This window comes from Apis mellifera, linkage group LG1, assembly GCF_003254395.2.
Source record: "Apis mellifera strain DH4 linkage group LG1, Amel_HAv3.1, whole genome shotgun sequence".
Lineage (NCBI taxonomy): Eukaryota > Metazoa > Arthropoda > Insecta > Hymenoptera > Apidae > Apis > Apis mellifera.
The window spans coordinates 12,694,411-12,715,238 of NC_037638.1; the positions used below are offsets into that span (position 1 = coordinate 12,694,411).

Consider the following 20,828-nt stretch of genomic DNA (forward strand, 5'->3'; position numbering starts at 1 on the left):
CAAGAATAAAATTTAAAATTTTTAAAAATTGCTCTACTCGATCCGTTCGAAAATTTCAACGAATCAACGAATAATAGAGAGTGGAGTGGAGGGGGGGGGAGGGAACGACCGCGAGAAAATCGCGCGCCAATGCGAATGCGGCCGTAATCCGTGGAATACAGGCCAGCCAGGTAAGTAAGAAGTGTCAGACACGCCAGGGAGAGTGATAACCCGTCAGTTATATAAATGTATTAAATTATATTCCATGGGTTAGACACGCATCGCGGAGAATGGGTTGGACGTCTGGCTGATTGGTTAGGTAGATCGTGTAACAAATGTTTTCACGATCTGTATTATTCTCGGCCGAACGGAGGAGGGAGGGGAGAGGGGCAGACTTCTTCTTACGCTGTCTCATGCCTTCCAGCCAGGCTGTCTCTATTTTTCCAGGCTACTCGGTTTCAATTGTTTCCATTACGGACCATCGTGTAGATTTCCATGGCTCCTCGAGCTTTTCGAGCCCTTGATCGATGTCACGTTTCCGAGACAAATCTACGAAGGATTACATCGACACCGGGTTGCGAAATTCTTGTTCAACGTTCTCCTTCGACGTTTGACAAGGGGATATCGAGGTTTGATTCCCCTTGGAGGATAACTTTAGTAATTGTTCGGATCGATAGAATCTTTTCTTATTTTTTTTTTTTAAACAAACAAAGGCACGAACAATTTATTTCCAATAATATATATACGTTTCTTGGATCCGTATGGATTTATGCTAAAATATTTTCTATCGAAATCTATCGAGATAGATTCGTTACAATTTTCTGGATCGTTTCGAGTGACGATTTTTTTCAGAAAAATATGAATTTAAATTCCAGCCAATATTTAATTAATAATAATAATAATAATAAATAAAAAAGCAAAATTTGTCATAATTTCCTTAATACACGTAATACTCCTAATCGAATGGAATATATTTCTTCTTTTATCATCTCAAATATATATTTCGTTAAACCAAATGCAAACTCCACCTTTCGTGAAATTCATTGCAAATATATATTAATAATTACAATTACATTATTATATTATACAATTATATATAATTATATTATATTATTATATATTAATAATTATAAATTATATATAATAATAATAATAAATAAAAAAGCAAATATTATATATTAATAATTATAATTACATTATTATATTATATAATTATATATGATTATATTATATTATCATATATTAATAATTATAAATTAATAATAAATATTAATTATATAATAATAATAATAATAATAAATAATAATAATAATAATAATAATAATAATAATAATTAATAATAATAATAATAAATAAATAAAAAAGCAAATATTATATATTAATAATTATAATTACATTATTATATTATATAATTATATATAATTATAGTATATTATTATATATTAATAATTATAAATTATATAATAAATTAATAATAATAATAAATAAAAAAGCAAATATTATATATTAATAATTATAATTACATTATTATATTATATAATTATATATAATTATATTATATTATTATAGATTAATAATTATAAATTATATATAATAATAATAATAAATAAAAAAGCAAAGTTTGTCATCATTACCTTAATAATTATCCTAATCGAATGGAATACTTTTTTCTTTTATTATCTCAAATATATATTTCGTTAAACCAAATGCAAACTCCATCTTTCGCGAAATTCACTGCAAATATATATTAATAATTATAAATTATATAATAAATTAATAATAATAATAATAAATAAAAAAGCAAATATTATATATTAATAATTATAATTACATTATTATATATATTAATATATATTAATTATATATAATTATATATTATTATATATTAATAATTATAAATTATATATAATATTAATAATAAGTAAAAAAGTAAAGTTTCTATCATTTCCTTAATAATTATCCTAATCGAATGGAATACTTTTTCCTTTTATCATCTCAAATATATATTTCGTTGAAGCAAATGCAAACTCCACCTTTCGCGAAATTCACTGCAAATATATATTAATAATTATAAATTATATATAATAATAATAATAAATAAAAAAGCAAAGTTTGACATCATTTCCTTAATAATTATCCTAATCGAATGGAATACTTTTTCCTTTTATTATCTCAAATACATATTTCGTTAAACCAAATGCAAACTCCACCTTTCGCGAAATTCACTGCAAATATATATTAATAATTACAATTACATTATTTTATTATATAATTATATATTAATAATTACAAATTATATAATAAATTAATAATAATAATAATAATAAATAAAAAAGCAAATATTATATATTAATAATTACAATTACATTATTATATTATATAATTATATATAATAATAATAAATAAAAAAGCAAAGTTTCTATCATTTCCTTAACAATTATCCTAATCGAATAGAATACTTTTTCCTTTTATCACTTCAAATATATATTTCGTTGAAGCAAATGGAAACCCCACCTTTCGCGAAATTCACTGCAAATGCAAATTGGCGGGACAAAGCTTGGCCGGACAAAGCGGCCGGTTAAACAAAGAGGCTAATCAAGCGGCCCTCGGTCAATTTCAATTCCGCGGTTCGTTCGACGGTATATGGAAAAAGGCAAGGGTCGCATCTCCCCTCTTCTCACTCCTCATCGTAACGAACGGATTCTCTGGCAGGGGGGGGGGATTCGAGTGAGCTCGATCGATGATGGCTCTCGTTGATCCTTCGCGCAGCTTCGAGGGAAATTCGTTTGAAGTATCTTCGATCGAAACGTTCACTTTTGGGTTGATTAATTAATCGAACGATATTTTTTGAGGGTGGAAGGAAGAGATTTTAGTTATTCACTTTTTTGACTCGAGAATCTTTCTTCTTTGTTTTTATTGTATTATTGTATTTATTATTTGTATTAAAATAATTTACACGACGATGTCTCCTTTCGAAAATCAAGGCAACATTTCTCAAAGGAAGCATTTGTTCGATTATAAATATTATACGAAGAATTATATTCACAATCAGTTTCACAAACGTCGATCCGAACAATTCGAATATAATCACAGGGAAGGGTAAATAAATTACTCCCTACGCAAACGCATTAATAAACAATACACGAGAATAATATGCGGCTGATTAAAACGGGATGGCGGGCCAAGATTAATTTATGCGTCCCCCGTGAAAATCCTCCCTTAACGAGCCTTTTACGCGCCCCCTCGACTTACCCTTTCCCCACAAATTTCCCCAAATATTGGCAGTGACGATACCCATCCAGATGACGAGCCCTGTTATTCCAATATATTCCTGTGTGTGTATATATATATATATATATATATAACCCGAGGCCGTGGTCTGGACTTTAAATTATCGATACTCGGCGAGCACCAGCAGCGAGACAATAGCTGATTTATACTACTCGTTTATGAGGTCGGTAACAGTTGCTCGAACCGTGTAATCGGGGACATTACAAATTGAAGTGGCTGTCATTCGTATAAGCTTTTAACGATTCTAAGAGATTGTAAACTTAGCGATTTAGATTTCTTTCCCCCCCGCCTGTTTGATCTTGTTTAGATTATTGTTTCAAGAGAGAATGGAATTTATTTGATTTACCTTGTTCCCGGTTATTTTCAACTTGGAAACGATTGTAATGGTTCTCTTGAAACGAACTATGAGTTATTATATTGTTACGTTTCGTATTTCGAAAGTATCTCAAATGTCACGATACGCGTTTCGTTGGATCAAGTAGCACAAATACGTAACAGGTTTTTCGAATTGAATTTAAAAATTCTTACTTGATTATTCGTCGATGAAAAATTGCAAAGATGTTGTAATAATTCACGTAAAAGAAGTACAGTTTATCCTATAATATATCTTCATCTGGATTTTATTCTTCCTTGATTTCCAAATAATCTCTACTCTTTCAATACTCCCCAATTTTTCTTATTTACAATTAAAAATCATATATATATATATATATTTAAATTGTAAATTGTAATTGTAAAAATTCCACCTAAAATCAGAAACATTTTTTGATAAAAATATTATCTTCCAACTTAATATTCAAGTTACGCCAATTTTCCTTATTTGCAATTAAAAATCATATATATATATATATATATTTAAATTGTAAATTGTAATTGTAAAAACCATTCCATCCAAAATCAGAAACATTTTTTAATGATAAAAAAATTGTTCAAAAATATTATCTTCCAACTTAATATTCAAGTTACGCCAATTTTCCTTATTTGCAATTAAAAATCATATATATATATTTAAATTATAAATTGTAAAAACATTTTACTTATTAATATTCCATTGATATATAAGTATTCCTAATATTTATCTTATCTAACAATAAAAACATGGAATTCCACCCAAAATCAGAAATATTTTTTAACGATAAAAAAATTGTTCAAAAATATTATCTTCCAATTTAATATTCAAGTTACAATTTTCCTTATTTGCAATTAAAAATTATATATATATATATATATTTAAATTATAAATTGCAAAAACATTTTACTTATATTAATAAACATACTTATATTATACTATATATTATAGTATTATATATACTATATATTATAGTACTTATATTATATTAATATTCCACTGATATATAAATATTCCTAATATCTATCTTATATAACAATAAAGACACGGAATTTGAAGAAAGAGATTCCACCCAAAATCAGAAATATTTTTTAATGATAAAAAAATTGTTTAAAAATATTATCTTCCAACTTAATATTCAAGTTACGTCAATTTTCCTTATTTGCAATTAAAAATCATATATTTAAATTATATTTAAATTATAAATTGTAAAAACATTTTTACTTACATTGTTCAAAAATATTATTTTTCATCTTAATATTCAAGTTATGCCAATTTTCCTTATTTGCAATTAAAAATCATATATTTAAACTATATTTAAATTATAAATTGTAAAAACATTTTTACTTATTAATATTCCACTGATATATAAGTATTCTTAATATCTATCTTATCTAACAATAAAGACAGATTTCCACCCAAAATCAGAAATATTTTTTAATGATAAAAAAATTGTTCAAAAATATTATCTTCCAACTTAATATTCAAGTTACGTCAATTTTCCTTATTTGCAATTAAAAATCATATATATATATTTAAATTGTAAATTGTAATTGTAAAAATCATTCCATCCAAAATCAGAAATATTTTTTAATGATAAAAAAATTGTTTAAAAATATTATCTTCCAATTTAATATTCAAGTTCCAATTTTCCTTTATTGCAATTAAAAATCATATATATATAAATTATATATATTAATAAATAATTAATAAATTATATATAAAATCATATATATTTAAATTATAAATTGCAAAAACATTTTGCTTATTAATATTCCACTGATATATAAATATGTATTCCTAAAAAAATTGTTCAAAAATATTATCTTAATACTCGATCTTCGTTCTAATTACACGTTCCAATTTTACGCATTCCTTTGCGCGTCTCTCTCTTTCGAGAGAGGAAAGACTCGATTCGTCTCGAGGCGGATGGGGGCGGAAACACGTGGGCGATCGAGCACGTGTATAATGGTTACAGCGCTCGAGCGGCCGTTAAACCACAATGTTTAATGCGGCCCGGTGTAACGATGCGCGCCGATATAATGCACCCACATCGCCGCCGGGTGGACGCATGCCACTTGTCCGCTCCGATCCCCGAGCGGATAGCAACAGTATCCCCCTCCCCCTCCCCCTCCCCCTCCCTTCCCGAGTCGACCGACCGAAAAGTGTGTCCGGACTTGCTCGGTGAAAAAGGACGAGGAACTGGATCGCCTCGATTCGCACCGGTGGAGGCGAAGGACGAAGAGGGGAAGGAATGCTTTGAACAAGGATGCTTTGCATGATGCTTTGATTTATCGAATTTTCTTTTTTTTTACCATTCGTTCAAAAAGATTCATCGATTTTCGAAAGGAGGAGTTTATTCACAAGTATTCACAATTATAGTCCTGGTATTTGGAATAATTGTAAAGTTGAATTAATAAAAGAATGAAAAATATATAATGTATATCTTGAAATCAAATTGATCAAAGTGATGTTTATGAGATAAATCAAAACGAATCGTTTTTGTTAATTATACAATTACGTTTGAATAATATATTTTTGTTAACAGTATATTGTATTATATCTATTACAAACGAATAAAGATTCGAAGGATGAAAATAATTTTAATTGATAATACATTTATCTAAAATAATTTTAATTGATAATATATTGTATCTATTACAAACGAATAAAAATTCGAAGGATGAAAATAATTTTAATTGATAATACACGTCATTGAAATCCCAAGTATAATGAAGTATAATGAATATACTTATAAATAAATTTATAAGTATATATATATATATATATATAGAGTTATTAATATATATATAAGTATGAGAATATTTTATTAAGATTTTATTAAGAACGAAACGAAAGAAAAATTCTAAAAGATTCGAAACACGAAAATAACTCATTGATAACTTATTGATAATACACGTCATTGAAATCCCAAGTATAATGAAGTATAATGAATATACTTATAAATATATTTATAAGTATGTATATATAATAACTAACTCGCTCATTGATAATACACGTCATTGAAATCCCAAGTATTATAAATATATATATATAAGTATGAGGATATTTTAGTAAGATTTTATTAAGAACGAAAGGAGAGAAAAATTCGAATCAAATTTAATGTATCGAGTTTCAATACACTTTGCATCCCCTGTAAAGCTGGAGAAGACAAACAAGAAGAAGGCGTCGATGCTCATCGAATTAATCTTCTCCTCCCCCTCCGAAAAAACAAGTTCCCAGAGTTCATTGAAAGTGCAGAACGGGTGCTGGCATAAAATTCAATTTATTCCCCCTTGTTTGTTCTCACCGTTGGGGGAGATCGACGTCGATAACAGATTCTTATGGCGCAAGCCATGATTCCATAACAATATGGAAGAGGACTCGGGACCGTTACCTCGGTTGTCGTCCCTTGTCGAGCGCTTCCCTTTTCCGGAACCGTAGTTCACGTTAAAACGCTTCTGGGAACGCGGAAACTCAACTCATGTTGCGTAATCGAGGAATTCACGCTGCATTTCTAACCGTTTATCTTCGGAAATCTTGAAAGAAAATAAATATATCAAACGAGGTTGAAATTTGTCGACATCCTCTATTAATTAATCATTCATTTCTTGTTGAATTTCTAATTAATCGTATGCTCAGAGAGATGCCAAGTTTAATCAGAGTATCATTAGTGTAAATTTAATTATAAATTGTGTTTACATTTTAAATGGATTCTTTGAAATAGAGAATAACATTTATGGAAAGAAACAAAAGTTAAAATAATCTAACATGCGTTCAAAGGTATTTTTAATGTAAGAAGACTTTAATGCAAAAGCAATTATAAAGATATATAAAGATGATAAGAAAAAGAAAAACGTAATCCTTCCTGAATCTTACCTAATTAAATATTTATCTCTAATAAAACATTAATACATTCTAATTTTTGTATATATTTAAATTAATTTAGTATTAAAAATTCATATAATATTTATCTCTAATAAAACATTAATACATTCTAATTTTTGTATATATTTAAATTAATTTAGTATTAAAAATTCATATAATATTTATCTCTAATAAAACATTAATACATTCTAATTTTTTTATATATTTAAATTAATTTAGTATTAAAAATTCATATAATATTTATCTCTAATAAAACATTAATACATTCTAATTTTTTTATATATTTAAATTAATTTAGTATTAAAAATTCATTTAAATTGCGCAAGACTCTGACGAAGAGTTTTAAAAAAAAATCTGAACTTTGAAAAATTTGAAAAATTTCTTTCCTATTTTAAAGCGCGAATATTAACAATTAATATTTTTATCCGAAAAATTGTTAAGAATATTTGACGACATATTTTGAGTATTCTCAATAATAAATATTGAGTAAGTTTCAAGTACAAGTGGCAACAATGTAATTAATTATCGGCTATCTGGCGGAATTAATCTAGTTCTAGGCCTGTGCGGTTGCCCGCACTACCACCAACCACCAGGTAGTAATAATAATCTCTTGGTATTCGTTCATTTATCACGGGGCCACAATAAGGAGATAAGAACGCGTGCATTGTGCTGCTGCGTCCGTGATAAGTGCTGAATATTAACAATGCAACTATCCCGACCTTTGCCAGCCATTATACCGTTCATTAGCGGTAATGGGGATTGTATATTCAATTATCAATTGTTTTCTGAAATTAATTTCGTGTTCCTGTACGAACAGCAAGAGTCGCACGGTTATCGCTTACCAAACTTGTTATCCGCGTCAAATTTTTTTTTATCGTGACAGATTTAACACCGATTTAATCATTCAATTTTTTCTTCATTCAATTTATAACGCAGTTGTATTTTTTTTAATTTCTCCACTTACTTTTGTATATCTTTTTCTTTTTTTAATTCTTCTTTTGAATTTAACATGTGATAAACGACAGAACAAAGTTTATTGATTCATAATTTCAATCTTTTCTAATAAATTTTTGTATTGTATTGCATGCAAATTGATGCAGAAACAAGCAACAAGCATCTGAAGAACCAACGTCAACCAAATTTAATAATTACTATGACAGAAAAAGTTTATTGATCCACATTGATTTTAATCTTTTCTAATAAATTTTTAAATTTAATAATTACTATGACAGAATAAACGACAAAGTTTATTGATCCACAATTTTAATCTTTTCTAATAAATTTTTATACTGTATTGCATACAAATTGATGCAGAAACAAGCAACAGATATTTAAAGAACCAATGTCAAATCTAATAATTACTATGATAGATAAAGTTTATTGATCCACAATTTTAATCTTTTCTAATAAATTTTTATACTGTATTGCATGCAAATTGATGCAGAAACAAGCAACAGGCATCTGAAGAATCAACGTCAACTAAATTTAATAATTACTATGACAGAATAAACGACAAAGTTTATTGATCCACAATTTTAATCTTTTCTAATAAATCTTTATATTGTATTGTATCCAAATTGATGCAGAAACAAGCAACAGGCATTTGAAGAACCAATGTCAAATCTAATAATTACTATGATAGATAAAGTTTATTGATCCACAATTTTAATTTTCATTTTCTAATAAATTTTTATACTGTATTGCATTCAAATTGATGCAGAAACAAGCAACAGGCATTTGAAGAACCAATGTCAAATCTAATAATTATTATGATAATAGATAAAGTTTATCCACATAAAGATCCATAATTTTAATCTTCATTTTCTAATAAATTTTTATACTGTAAAGAACCAACGTCAAGCAAATCTAATAATTACTATGACAGAAAAAAATTTATTGATCCACAATTTCAATCTTTTCTAATAAATTTTTGTACTGTATTGCATACAAATTGATGCAGAAACAAGCAACAGGCATCTGAAGAATCAACGTCAACTAAATTTAATAATTACTATGACAGAATAAACGACAAAGTTTATTGATCCACAATTTTAATCTTTTCTAATAAATCTTTATATTGTATTGTATCCAAATTGATGCAGAAACAAGCAACAGGCATTTGAAGAACCAATGTCAAATCTAATAATTACTATGATAGATAAAGTTTATTGATCCACAATTTTAATTTTCATTTTCTAATAAATTTTTATACTGTATTGCATTCAAATTGATGCAGAAACAAGCAACAGGCATTTGAAGAACCAATGTCAAATCTAATAATTATTATGATAATAGATAAAGTTTATCCACATAAAGATCCATAATTTTAATCTTCATTTTCTAATAAATTTTTATACTGTAAAGAACCAACGTCAAGCAAATCTAATAATTACTATGACAGAAAAAAATTTATTGATTCACAATTTTAATCTTTTCTAATAAATTTTTGTACTGTATTGCATATAAATTGATGCAGAAACAAGCAACATCTGAAGAACCAACGTCAACTAAATCTAATAATTACCAGAATAAACGACAAAGTTTATTGATCCACAATTTCAATCTTTTCAAAATAAATTTTTATACTATATGTTTGTATAAAGCAACCAATTTCGACGAAATTTTTAACACATAGTTTACTAAATTGTGATTCTTTTTTAACCTGTTACGAATAAATCTTTTGATATACTCGTGGAAAAATAAGGTTCGAAATTAATTTCGTTCGCCTTCGCCTCTGTTCTCCCCCCTCGTCGCGCGATTCAGATAAGATGCTTCCATGTCACACGCGCGTAATAATCTGTTTCCCCTGGTTAAACAGACGCGTGAAAGGAGCGCTGTGTTGCAGGGTCGCGGGGACGTGGCGTCGTTGGTCCGCAACTTGCTCGGCCCGATTTACGGCGATGGTGTTATCAATCTGTTGATAAGGCAGGCCCGGGACATCCTGGTGTGCGCTTATCACGGCAACTTGGAGAACTTCCTCAAAACTTATCTGTCACCGGCCGCGACCCTTTTGGCGGAAGTGAAGTCGGCGGCCGCCTCCGAGATGGTGAGTGCATAACTTTTGCATAATGCTCCTTCAGATACGTCCAACGATTCTTATACATTTTAGATTGAATTAATTAATTTTTTGGAAATGAAACTAGTTTAGGTTTTTGATAATTTCAATTTCTTTGAATTTTTTTGAACGAAACAGTAAGAGAAGGAAGATATAAATATTTGGATAATTGGAGCGTTTTAGTTCTGAAATTCTGAAATTATATTTTAAATTTTGAGGCATAATTTCAATTTTTTCAAATAAAACAGGAGAAAGAAAATATAGGTAAATATTTGGATAATTGAAGCGTTTTAATTCTGAAATTCTAATTATATTTTAAATTTTGAGACATAATTTCAATTTTTTTAAATGAAACAGTAAGAAAAGGAAGATATATTATTAAATATAATAATATTAATATATATTATTATATTTAATATAATATATAATTGGAGTGTTTTAGTTCTGAAATTTTATATTATAATATATTCTATAATTCTATATCTAATTCTATATTTTAAATTTTGAGGCACAATTTCAATTTTTTTAAATGAAACAGTAAGAGAAGGAAGATATATTATTAAATATTTGGATAATTGGAGTGTTTTAGTTCTGAAATTCTGATTATATTTTAAATTTTGAGGTATAATTTCAATTTCTTCAAATGAAACAGGAAAAAGAAAATATAGGTAAATATTTGGATAATTGGAGCGTTTTAGTTCTGAAATTCTATATTATATTTTAAATTTTGAGGCATAATTTCAATTTTTTCAAATGAAACAGGAGAAGGAAGATATAAATATTTGGATAATTGAAACGTTTTAGTTTTGAAATTCCGATTTTATTTTAAATTTAGAATAATGATTTAACAATGAATTTAAATTTGTTAACAATTTGTTAACAACTTTAATTTTTCAATAAAAAGTGAATTATTAATTTTGAATAATAATGATTTGTAATTAACCATATTAATTTAATTTAATTTAATTTAATAATGAATTTAAATTTGTTAACAACTTTAATTTTTCAATAAAAAGTGAATTGTTAATTTAGAATATTAATGATTTGTAATTAATTTAATTTAATCGGTTTAACAACGAATTTAAATTTGTTAACAATTTTAATTTTTCAATAAAAAGTGAATTATTAATTTAGAATAACGATGATTTGTAATTAACAATATTAATTTAATTTAATCGATTTAACAATGAATTTAAATTTGATATATGATGAATAATGATGATTTGTAATTAACGATATTAATTTAATTTAATTTAATTTAACAATGAATTTAAATTTATTTTTAATTTTTCAATAAAAAGTGAATTATTAATTTAGAATAATGATGATTTATAATTAATTTAATTTAATCGGTTTAACAATGAATTTAAATTTGTTTTTAATTTTTCAATAAAAAGTGAATTATTAATTTAGAATAACGATGATTTGTAATTAATTTAATTTAATCGGTTTAACAATGAATTTAAATTTGTTTTTAATTTTTCAATAAAAAGTGAATTATTAATTTAGAATAACGATGATTTGTAATTAATTTAATTTAATCGGTTTAACAACGAATATAAATTTCTTAACAGCTTTAATTTCTCAATAAAAAGTGAATTATTAATTCGATTAAAAATTTAACATTTTGGGGATCGATTTAGTCGTACGTTGTTTCTTCCTTGAATCTGTATCTGGTCGCAGGAAAGGTGAGAGAGCTCGGATTGTTCCGCGAAACGATTAAAGTAATCAGTCTCGTGGCTGACGAGAGAGTCCAAGTATGGCTGGACTGGATCCAGTTTCGCGGCCAATTGCGAAATCCGACGGAAATCTTGCCGTCCGGATGACAGGAGCTTCTATTTATATAACCGATGACCGATTTAATTGACCGATGAAAGCGTAGATAAAAGAGGAAATTGTCTTTTTCTTTCGGATTCGTCGAAGAACACATTGCTTATATTTCGAATCCTCTTTTTGTTCCTTTATCTCTGCGAAGAATAGAGAATGAGACTCTTTGGAGTCTTTAGAATCAATATTAAAAACTTCTTCAATTCTTTAATTTTCTTGATTACTGAAAGGTTGTATAGAATCAGAAATTCCAAAGTTTTCCTTTCGTTAAAAGAATTCCACGTATATTTGTTATTATTAATTGTAGATTTATATAGTTGCTATGTAATACAATTTTGTTTCCTCAAAAAGCATTTTAATTCGATTAATAAAATAATTTTGTTTTTAACAAAATTTTTAAAACGAAAAGTTGAAGGGTTAAATTGAGGATTTCTTTATCCAAAATAATATATTTGCTATATTTTCTTCTAATTTTTGATTTGATAAGATTGATAAGATTCCATGAAAAATTTAATTATCCGAATAGAATAGAAATATTTCAATTTATCGAACTCAGCCATCTTAAACTTCGATATCCAACATTAGATGATTTGCAATTAACGATATTAATTTAATTTAAATTTGTTAACAACTTTAATTTTTCGATAAAAAGTGAATTACTCGTTCGATTAAAAATTTAACATTTTTATTAGAATTTGGATAGAGATAAGCTTCGAGAAGATAATCTCGAGAGAATTGTCTCTAAGAATTTTCGTGTCTTGAAGAGAAGCGACCCTTGTCGATCATCCCCCTAATAATCCCTGTGTAGTTGCGGGTAACCGGCCTGTCTTCGATCTCGAGGGTCAAAGGGCACGTGTCCTCTTAATTCATTTACGTCGAGGGGACCAGGTCACGCCAGTCGCACGAGGTGTTTCGAGAGGGTGTTGCCAGAGGTCTCGAAATCGTGCTACTAAACGTTAATTAAACCTCGACTCGAGGGTGAAGGAATAACCTAATCTCGCCACCGCTTTCATCCCTGACGAGGGGAGGATCGAGGTGATGAATAAAGTTTCCAAGACTCGGTAATTGGTTCTGATTGTTGTGTACCAGTTATCCATTAACAAATTTCTTTTGATATTATTTATTGTAAATTTATAGAATTTTAATAACATTTTATGAATATATCGTTTCATATCTTCGTGATTTTCATTATTAAGATAAATGAATTGCTATCTCTGTCGAAAGCTTATTATATAAAAAGATGTACAATCAGTACGATAGTTTGTTTGTATTTTGTGCTCACAAATAATCTTAATTATCGGTGATACAAGAATAAATTGATCGTAAAAATCGATAATAAAAATTATTATATTAAACTAATTAATTCATTGTATAAAATTTATCATCCAATTAATGGATATTAAATTTTGAAACTTGGAAAAACAATTTACAAAATTATCGTGTACAGGATGAGTAGAGGATCGAGACAACAAATTTTGAAACTTGGCAAAACAATTTACAAAAATTTCTGTGGATAGAAACAAATAAATATTGAAACTTGGAAAAATTTACAAAATTATCATGTAGATGAGTAGAGAATCGAGACAACAAATTTTGAAACTTGGAAAAACAATTTACAAAAATTTTTGTAGACAGAAATAAATAAATTTTGAAACTTGGAAAAACAATTTACAAAATTTTTGTAGACAGAAACAAACAAATATTGAAACTTATGAAAAATTTAAACAAAATTATCATATAGATGAGTAGAGGATCGAGACAACAAATTTTGAAACTTGGAAAAACAATTTACAAAATTTTTGTAGACAGAAACAAACAAATATTGAAACTTATGAAAAATTTAAACAAAATTATCATATAGATGAGTAAAGGATCGAGACAACAAATTTTGAAACTTGGAAAAACAATTTACAAAAATGTTTGTAAACAGAAATAAATAAATTTTGAAACTTAGAAAAACAATTTACAAAAATTTCTTTAGACAGAAATAAATAAATTTTGAAACTTGGAAAAACAATTTACAAAAATTTCTGTGGATAGAAACAAATAAATATTGAAACTTGGAAAAATTTACAAAATTATCATGTAGATGAGTAGAGAATCGAGACAACAAATTTTGAAACTTGGAAAAACAATTTACAAAAATTTTTGTAGACAGAAATAAATAAATTTTGAAACTTGGAAAAACAATTTACAAAATTTTTGTAGACAGAAACAAACAAATATTGAAACTTATGAAAAATTTAAACAAAATTATCATATAGATGAGTAGAGGATCGAGACAACAAATTTTGAAACTTGGAAAAACAATTTACAAAAATGTTTGTAAACAGAAATAAATAAATTTTGAAACTTAGAAAAACAATTTACAAAAATTTCTTTAGACAGAAATAAATAAATTTTGAAACTTGGAAAAACAATTTACAAAAATTTTTGTAGACAGAAATAAATAAATGTTGAAACTTGGAAAAACAATTTATAGGATGATTATCATGTAAAGGATAGAGACAACAAATTTTGAAACTTGGAAAAACAATTTACAAAAATTTCTGTGGACAGAAACAAACAAATTTTGAAACTTGGAAAAACAATTTATAGGATGATTATCATGTAAAGAATGGAGACAACAAATTTTGAAACTTGGAAAAACAATTTACAGGATGATTATCATGTAAAGGATGGAGACAACAAATTTTGAAACTTGGAAAAACAATTTACAAAAATTTCTGTGGACAGAAACAAACAAATGTTGAAACTTGGAAAAACAATTTACAAAAATTTCTGTGGAGAGAAACAAACAAATTTTGAAACTTGGAAAAACAATTTACAGGATGATTATCATGTAAAGGATGGAGACAACAAATTTTGAAACTTGGAAAAACAATTTACAAAATTATCATGTACAGGATGAGTAGAGGATCGAGATAACAAATTTTGAAACTTGGAAAAACAATTTATAAAATTATCATGTATAGGATGAGTAGAGGACAGAAACAAACAAATTTTGAAACTTGGAAAAACAATTTACAAAATTATCATGTACAAAATGAATAGAGAATTGAGACAAATTTGGAAACTTGGAAAAACAATTTACAAAAATTTTTGTGGAGAGAAACAAACAAATGTTGAAACTTGGAAAAACAATTTACAAAAATTTCTGTGGATAAAAACAAACAAATGTTGAAACTTGGGAAAACAATTTACAAAATTATCATGTACAAAATGAGTAGAGGATTGAGACAAATTTGGAAACTTGGAAAAACAACTTACAAAAATTTCTGTGGACAGAAACAAACAAATGTTGAAACTTGGAAAAACAATTTACAAAATTACCATGTACACGAGTAGAAAATATAGAATTCAAAAAATCCAATAACTTATGATAACTTATGAGAGAAAATTTCAAAGATTAACGCTAACGTAACTTAAGCGGGATGGAAACTACTGCACAATAGAGCGGCGCTCGATAAATTGCAAAGAGAGGAGCAATAAAGAAAAGGACGCGGTGGCTCACGACAATTTGGCAGATATGGGGCAGCGATGTGTCCCATACGGTGGAAAGCGGAGCGCTGTGCCTGTTGCACGCTCGTTAGCGCAGAATTTCTGAAAGTAGGCAGCCAAGAGAGGCTAACCTAAGAGGCGTTCTACCTAATATAGGCGAGCTAAGGCCTTTGTCCGGCCAGCGATCACATCCGGTATAATCGCTGTCGATCTGGAAATTTGTCCGCGGATTCCTCCAGCTAGATTTCGTCTTTTCGTCGCGATTAAATTCGCCTTTTAAGACTCGAGCGGGGTCAAAGGCTCGCTTAAATCGAATTAAACGGATATTTAAAACGGAATTGTAAAATATATATCTGATAAAGAAAATTTAATTGTAATTAAATTGTATTTTTTTATTTTTAGAACGGAGAGAAAGGAATATTAATTTTCTATCCTCTTGCTACGAACGATTCACGACTTCGTCTTATCCGTCATATTTCCTACCCTTTCCCAACCATTCTTCTTCACGATATCCAGAAATCTATATAATACTTCTCGCAACCCCGCCAATAACTCTCCCCACGAGAATTATCCGAGCGCAAACAGGAATCTCTGTGATCCGACGGGGAAGAAAAGCGATATATCAACGCAATTTGCCAGCATCCTTTCGATCAATAACTCGCTGCACGCGGGATGAAACGGGAATTATCGTTCGTTAAACGATCGGCTAGGAAAGGTCGTCGAATGAATTATCTGCGAGTAATTCGACGGAGATGCTCGTATCCAATTAAACCAATTTTCTATCTCTCTTTTTTCTCTTCTCTTTCGAAAGAATCTATATGGATCATGTAAAACATAGATTTCTTTATTTTAAAATAAACTTTGTGATATATATTGTATTGATAATATGATCTTCTTGATTTTGTTTTGTCTAATTTTTCCTTGTATCTTTTTCAACTCGTTCTTCAATTCAGTGTTTCATTAATTGAAGTGATTAAAAAGATCGATTATTAATTGTTTATCTAAAATATAAAAGATTTTATTTTTATTCCAAATAAGTGTAATAGAATGAATATAAATACAGTTAAAAATAAAGATTACAAAGATTGTTTTACATTTCAGAATTTTAAAGTTAAAATTTAGAATATCGAATTTAGATCGTTAGAATTTAGATCGATTATTAATTGTTTATCTAAAATATAAAAGATTTTATTTTTATTCCAAATAAGTATAATAAGAATAAATATAAATACAGTTAAAAATAAAGATTACAAAGATTGTTTTACATTTCAGAATTTTAAGGTTAGAATTTAAAATATTTCAAATCTAATTCATCATAAAAATAAATTCATCTTACGTCGAAATGTAAATTTTCCGATATCTCTAGCTAGTTCCTTTTTCACCCCGGTTCAAATATATTTTAAATACTTAATTTGGACGGCCCTTAACCTTCGTACTGTATCAAATGGGGCCGATAACGACAAGGTTACGCGTGTGTGGCTCGACCGTAATAGCAATAATTTCTCGCCAAGTAACGAGTCGTTCCGTATACGGAAAAGGACGCCCAACGAACGGGTCTAGGGACTCGCCCTAGGCGTTCAGAAACACGATCGTAAATATCCTCTCGTGGTCTTCTAGTGTCTAGTAACCGGGCCTAGGGATTTTCGTTTCGAGAAATTGGAGGAAGTGGAGAGAAACGTTTTTCTTTTTATCAATAACTTCAACTCGTTCGAAGACAATTTTATTTCGATAAAAATTTTTTACACATGCCAATTTTCGATTTCTATTATAAATAATTAATAAGTTAAATGTATAAAATATTTTACATAACACGATCGAATTCGAAATGTTCAAAATTCGTAAGACTAAAAAATCACACCAAAATATTTAATTATAAAAGGAAAGCATTATCTTGGAATAAAAAATCTGTTTCTCGATGCTGTTATGATAAAGTAGATCGCTAAAAAAGAATAATACATCGAAGATGAAGAAGAATGAGATGATTCGTCCTTCCTTTCTTCCAAGTAACTTCGATAAGCGTCTCGATGTTGCGAGATACGAGCAGAAATAAATATCCCATGCTTTCCCTTACACCTGTGCGGGATTATGCGCGTTTATCTGCGCGAGCTCGATCCGCCCACGCGAATTCCTGCCCTTCGAATATCGAGCCGAGTGTTGATCGCATTTCCACTTGGATTGCGATCAGATGGTTCGGATCTTATTATTCCATTTTTTTCAGAATCCAAGATTTCTTTACTTTTTCTTTAATTTATAATTATTTTTCCTTACCCGATTAATCGAAAATTAATGAATTATTGTATATTTTTGATGCGTTCAATTATACGCAACAATACGAAAAACGAAGATTTAATTCGATCGATAATTGATTCAGTTTCGATCAGATAACGAAAACCGGATAATGTGAAAGCGCTTTAAGGGTAAGAGCATAGCGAACAAATCGTGATATAAGCGACGAGGCAAGTTGATCGAGGAGAAAAAGAAACCAATTAAAACAAGTGCAGCAGCACTTGTAAAAAGTCATCCACGTCCTCGTCACAATTTGTTCGTTGTATCGTTATCCTTCATTCTTCGAGTTTTTTCTCTTTTTATAAAAATCGTAATTTAGAAAACCTGATATATTTCGATTTTTAGAATTTGTAAACAGTCTAATCAATTGATTAATTGATTTAATATATCATAGTAAAAAAAAAGAGAAATTTCAAAATTTAAATATATTATAACTAAAAATATTACTCTTTAAAATTGCATATATATATATAGATTTTATATTTGAAATACGAACGACTTAATAATCATCCATATCATTGTTTTAAATAATTCATTTGTAATCTTCTTCGAGATTCAAATAAATAAAAAAAACAAGACGAGATCTTTCGAATTACCAAACTATCCACTATCAACGAACTCCTCAGGTAGGTCGTTTGATCAAGAGACTGTGATGCCAGGTGGCCAGGACCTCACGTAGATGACCACACACATAGGCGAAGGGTGCGTGGATGATGACAAAGCCGGTGGAACCGTATAGCGGAGGAAGAATAGCAGAAGGTGTAGCCAGATAGTGATGAGAGCATCGAAGACACTGTAACGGTGCCTCGTCCGAACTGATTGACAATGATTGAAGGCTGTGTGCCTCGTCTTGGAACTGCGATAGCCAGCTTCCAGATTCCTCCTGTAAACCACCACGTGTGTACAGGGTGTTTGGATGAATTATAGATTATAGGAAATTTAAGGGATTATTTTTCAAACAACTGAAAGCATTTTTAATTAACGTTTCATTGGATAAAATAGATTCTTTTTTATCCATTTTAATTTCTAGAATTTATCCCTCAAATAAAACAAAGGTCAAGGATAAAATTAGAAATTTAATTATTCGTAGAGAGAATAATTTTTTTTACTTTTGATTTTTGTATTATATTAGATAGAATCTTTTTTTTGAATTTTGAAACACCCTGTATATGTAGGACTATATCTTCATTATTGAATCTAGAAGATCTATGCCGGGAGCAGAAACATCGACCCACGCGTTGCGATCAGTCAGTTTCTTCCGATCGTCTCGATCGAGGAGAGCCACCCAACGCGATTTTATTATTTGCGCTCGATTAAATTAAGGCTATTTCCGCGATCCTCTGACATCGATATATCGTGATACGGATGGTAAAGATTTTCGAAGGTATAATAAAAAAAGTGCTTGATAATTAAATATTGCTAATTTTGAGATAAATTTTTCAATATTTTTTTACAATAATAATAATTTTAACAACTAAATAAAATAATTAAAACTTTATCTTCGGTGTATTACTTGATCATTATTCAAAGAAAAAAAAAATCTCACGAATATTTATATTATAATATAATATATTATAAATATCCCAATATGGTTTCATATAGGGAGAAAATATCATCGAGCGAAACCTATTAAAATTCCGCCAAAGAGAAATCTTTTTATCGAGTACGATCATTTGTCGTGGGGAACTTTATATCGTGGAATTTTCAAACGTTTCAAAAGAATGGACGCACATGCGATTCGCGCCTTATGTTATTAATGGGAGATTTCAAGGAAAAGAAATCGATAATATGCTCCCGAAGCTCGATCGGATGATATATCGATACCACGGAGACAGTATCCGCTATTACCAGATACTTAACCCGCGACCAATCGGTTATTTACACGACTGGTTACCTAGCTACCTACTTGCTGGCTATCAAACGAGGACCGACCTCTATGCGAGAGACAATGAGACGAGGCGTCCTCGCTTTCGAGACGGTTACCGTTTTGTTGTTCCTTATGGATGCTTCCTCGATGGTACTTGGAAAATGTACTGTATGAGAGAAGCTTGGATAACTGTTTCTTTGGAATGTTCAGAATTTTATGGTAATAACTATGAAATAACCTTAAAATAGGTGAAACTTGTCAAATGGAAGATATTTGTTTTAGATTGAAAATGAGGTTAGGAAATGTGCAGTTTAAGATAAGCTTGAATAATGTTTCCTTGGAACATTTTGTGATAATGGTTGTGAAATAGATCAAGTGTGTTATGGGAAATATTTCAAATTGTTTTGGATTGAAAGTGTTAGTTGGATTGAAATGTGCTACATAAGAGAAACTTGATATAACTTTCTTTGAAATATATAGAATCTATGAAATAATCTTTGAATGGATGAAATTTATTAAATGGAAGATATTTGATTGAAGATTGTTTTGGATTGAAAATGTGTCGTGTAAAAAAAGTTTGGATAATATTTCTTTGAAATTTCCTTGAATATCTTATGATAATATAGAATGAAAAGTTTATCGTTAAACAGAAAATAACAGAAAGATTATCTTGGATATATGTTTAGGAAATATATGGAAAAATTTGAATAATTCTTTCTGGAATAATATATAACGATCTTGGAATAAATAAAGTATTATATTATTGAGAGATATTTAAGAATAAG

The 20,828-nt window shown here is 28.5% G+C and overlaps 1 protein-coding gene and 1 long non-coding RNA gene across 5 annotated transcripts in view; one reads left to right on the forward strand and one right to left on the reverse strand.

Annotated features, from left to right (window-relative positions):
- LOC410718 (puratrophin-1) overlaps positions 1-20,828 on the forward strand; it is a 401,681-nt gene that overhangs the window by 68,994 nt on the left and 311,859 nt on the right. For all 4 annotated transcript variants that reach the window (XM_026445379.1, XM_016913622.2, XM_026445373.1 and 1 more), the window contains exon 3: positions 10,353-10,553. In XM_026445379.1, the coding sequence (XP_026301164.1) occupies positions 10,353-10,553 (201 nt within the window). The remainder of the gene's footprint in view (positions 1-10,352; positions 10,554-20,828) is intronic.
- LOC113219261 lies at positions 1,964-18,836 on the reverse strand. Its single transcript, XR_003306138.1, has 2 exons — positions 18,773-18,836; positions 1,964-2,027 (listed from the first exon to the last, which is right to left on the reverse strand). It is a non-coding gene; the product is annotated as an uncharacterized LOC113219261 (long non-coding RNA).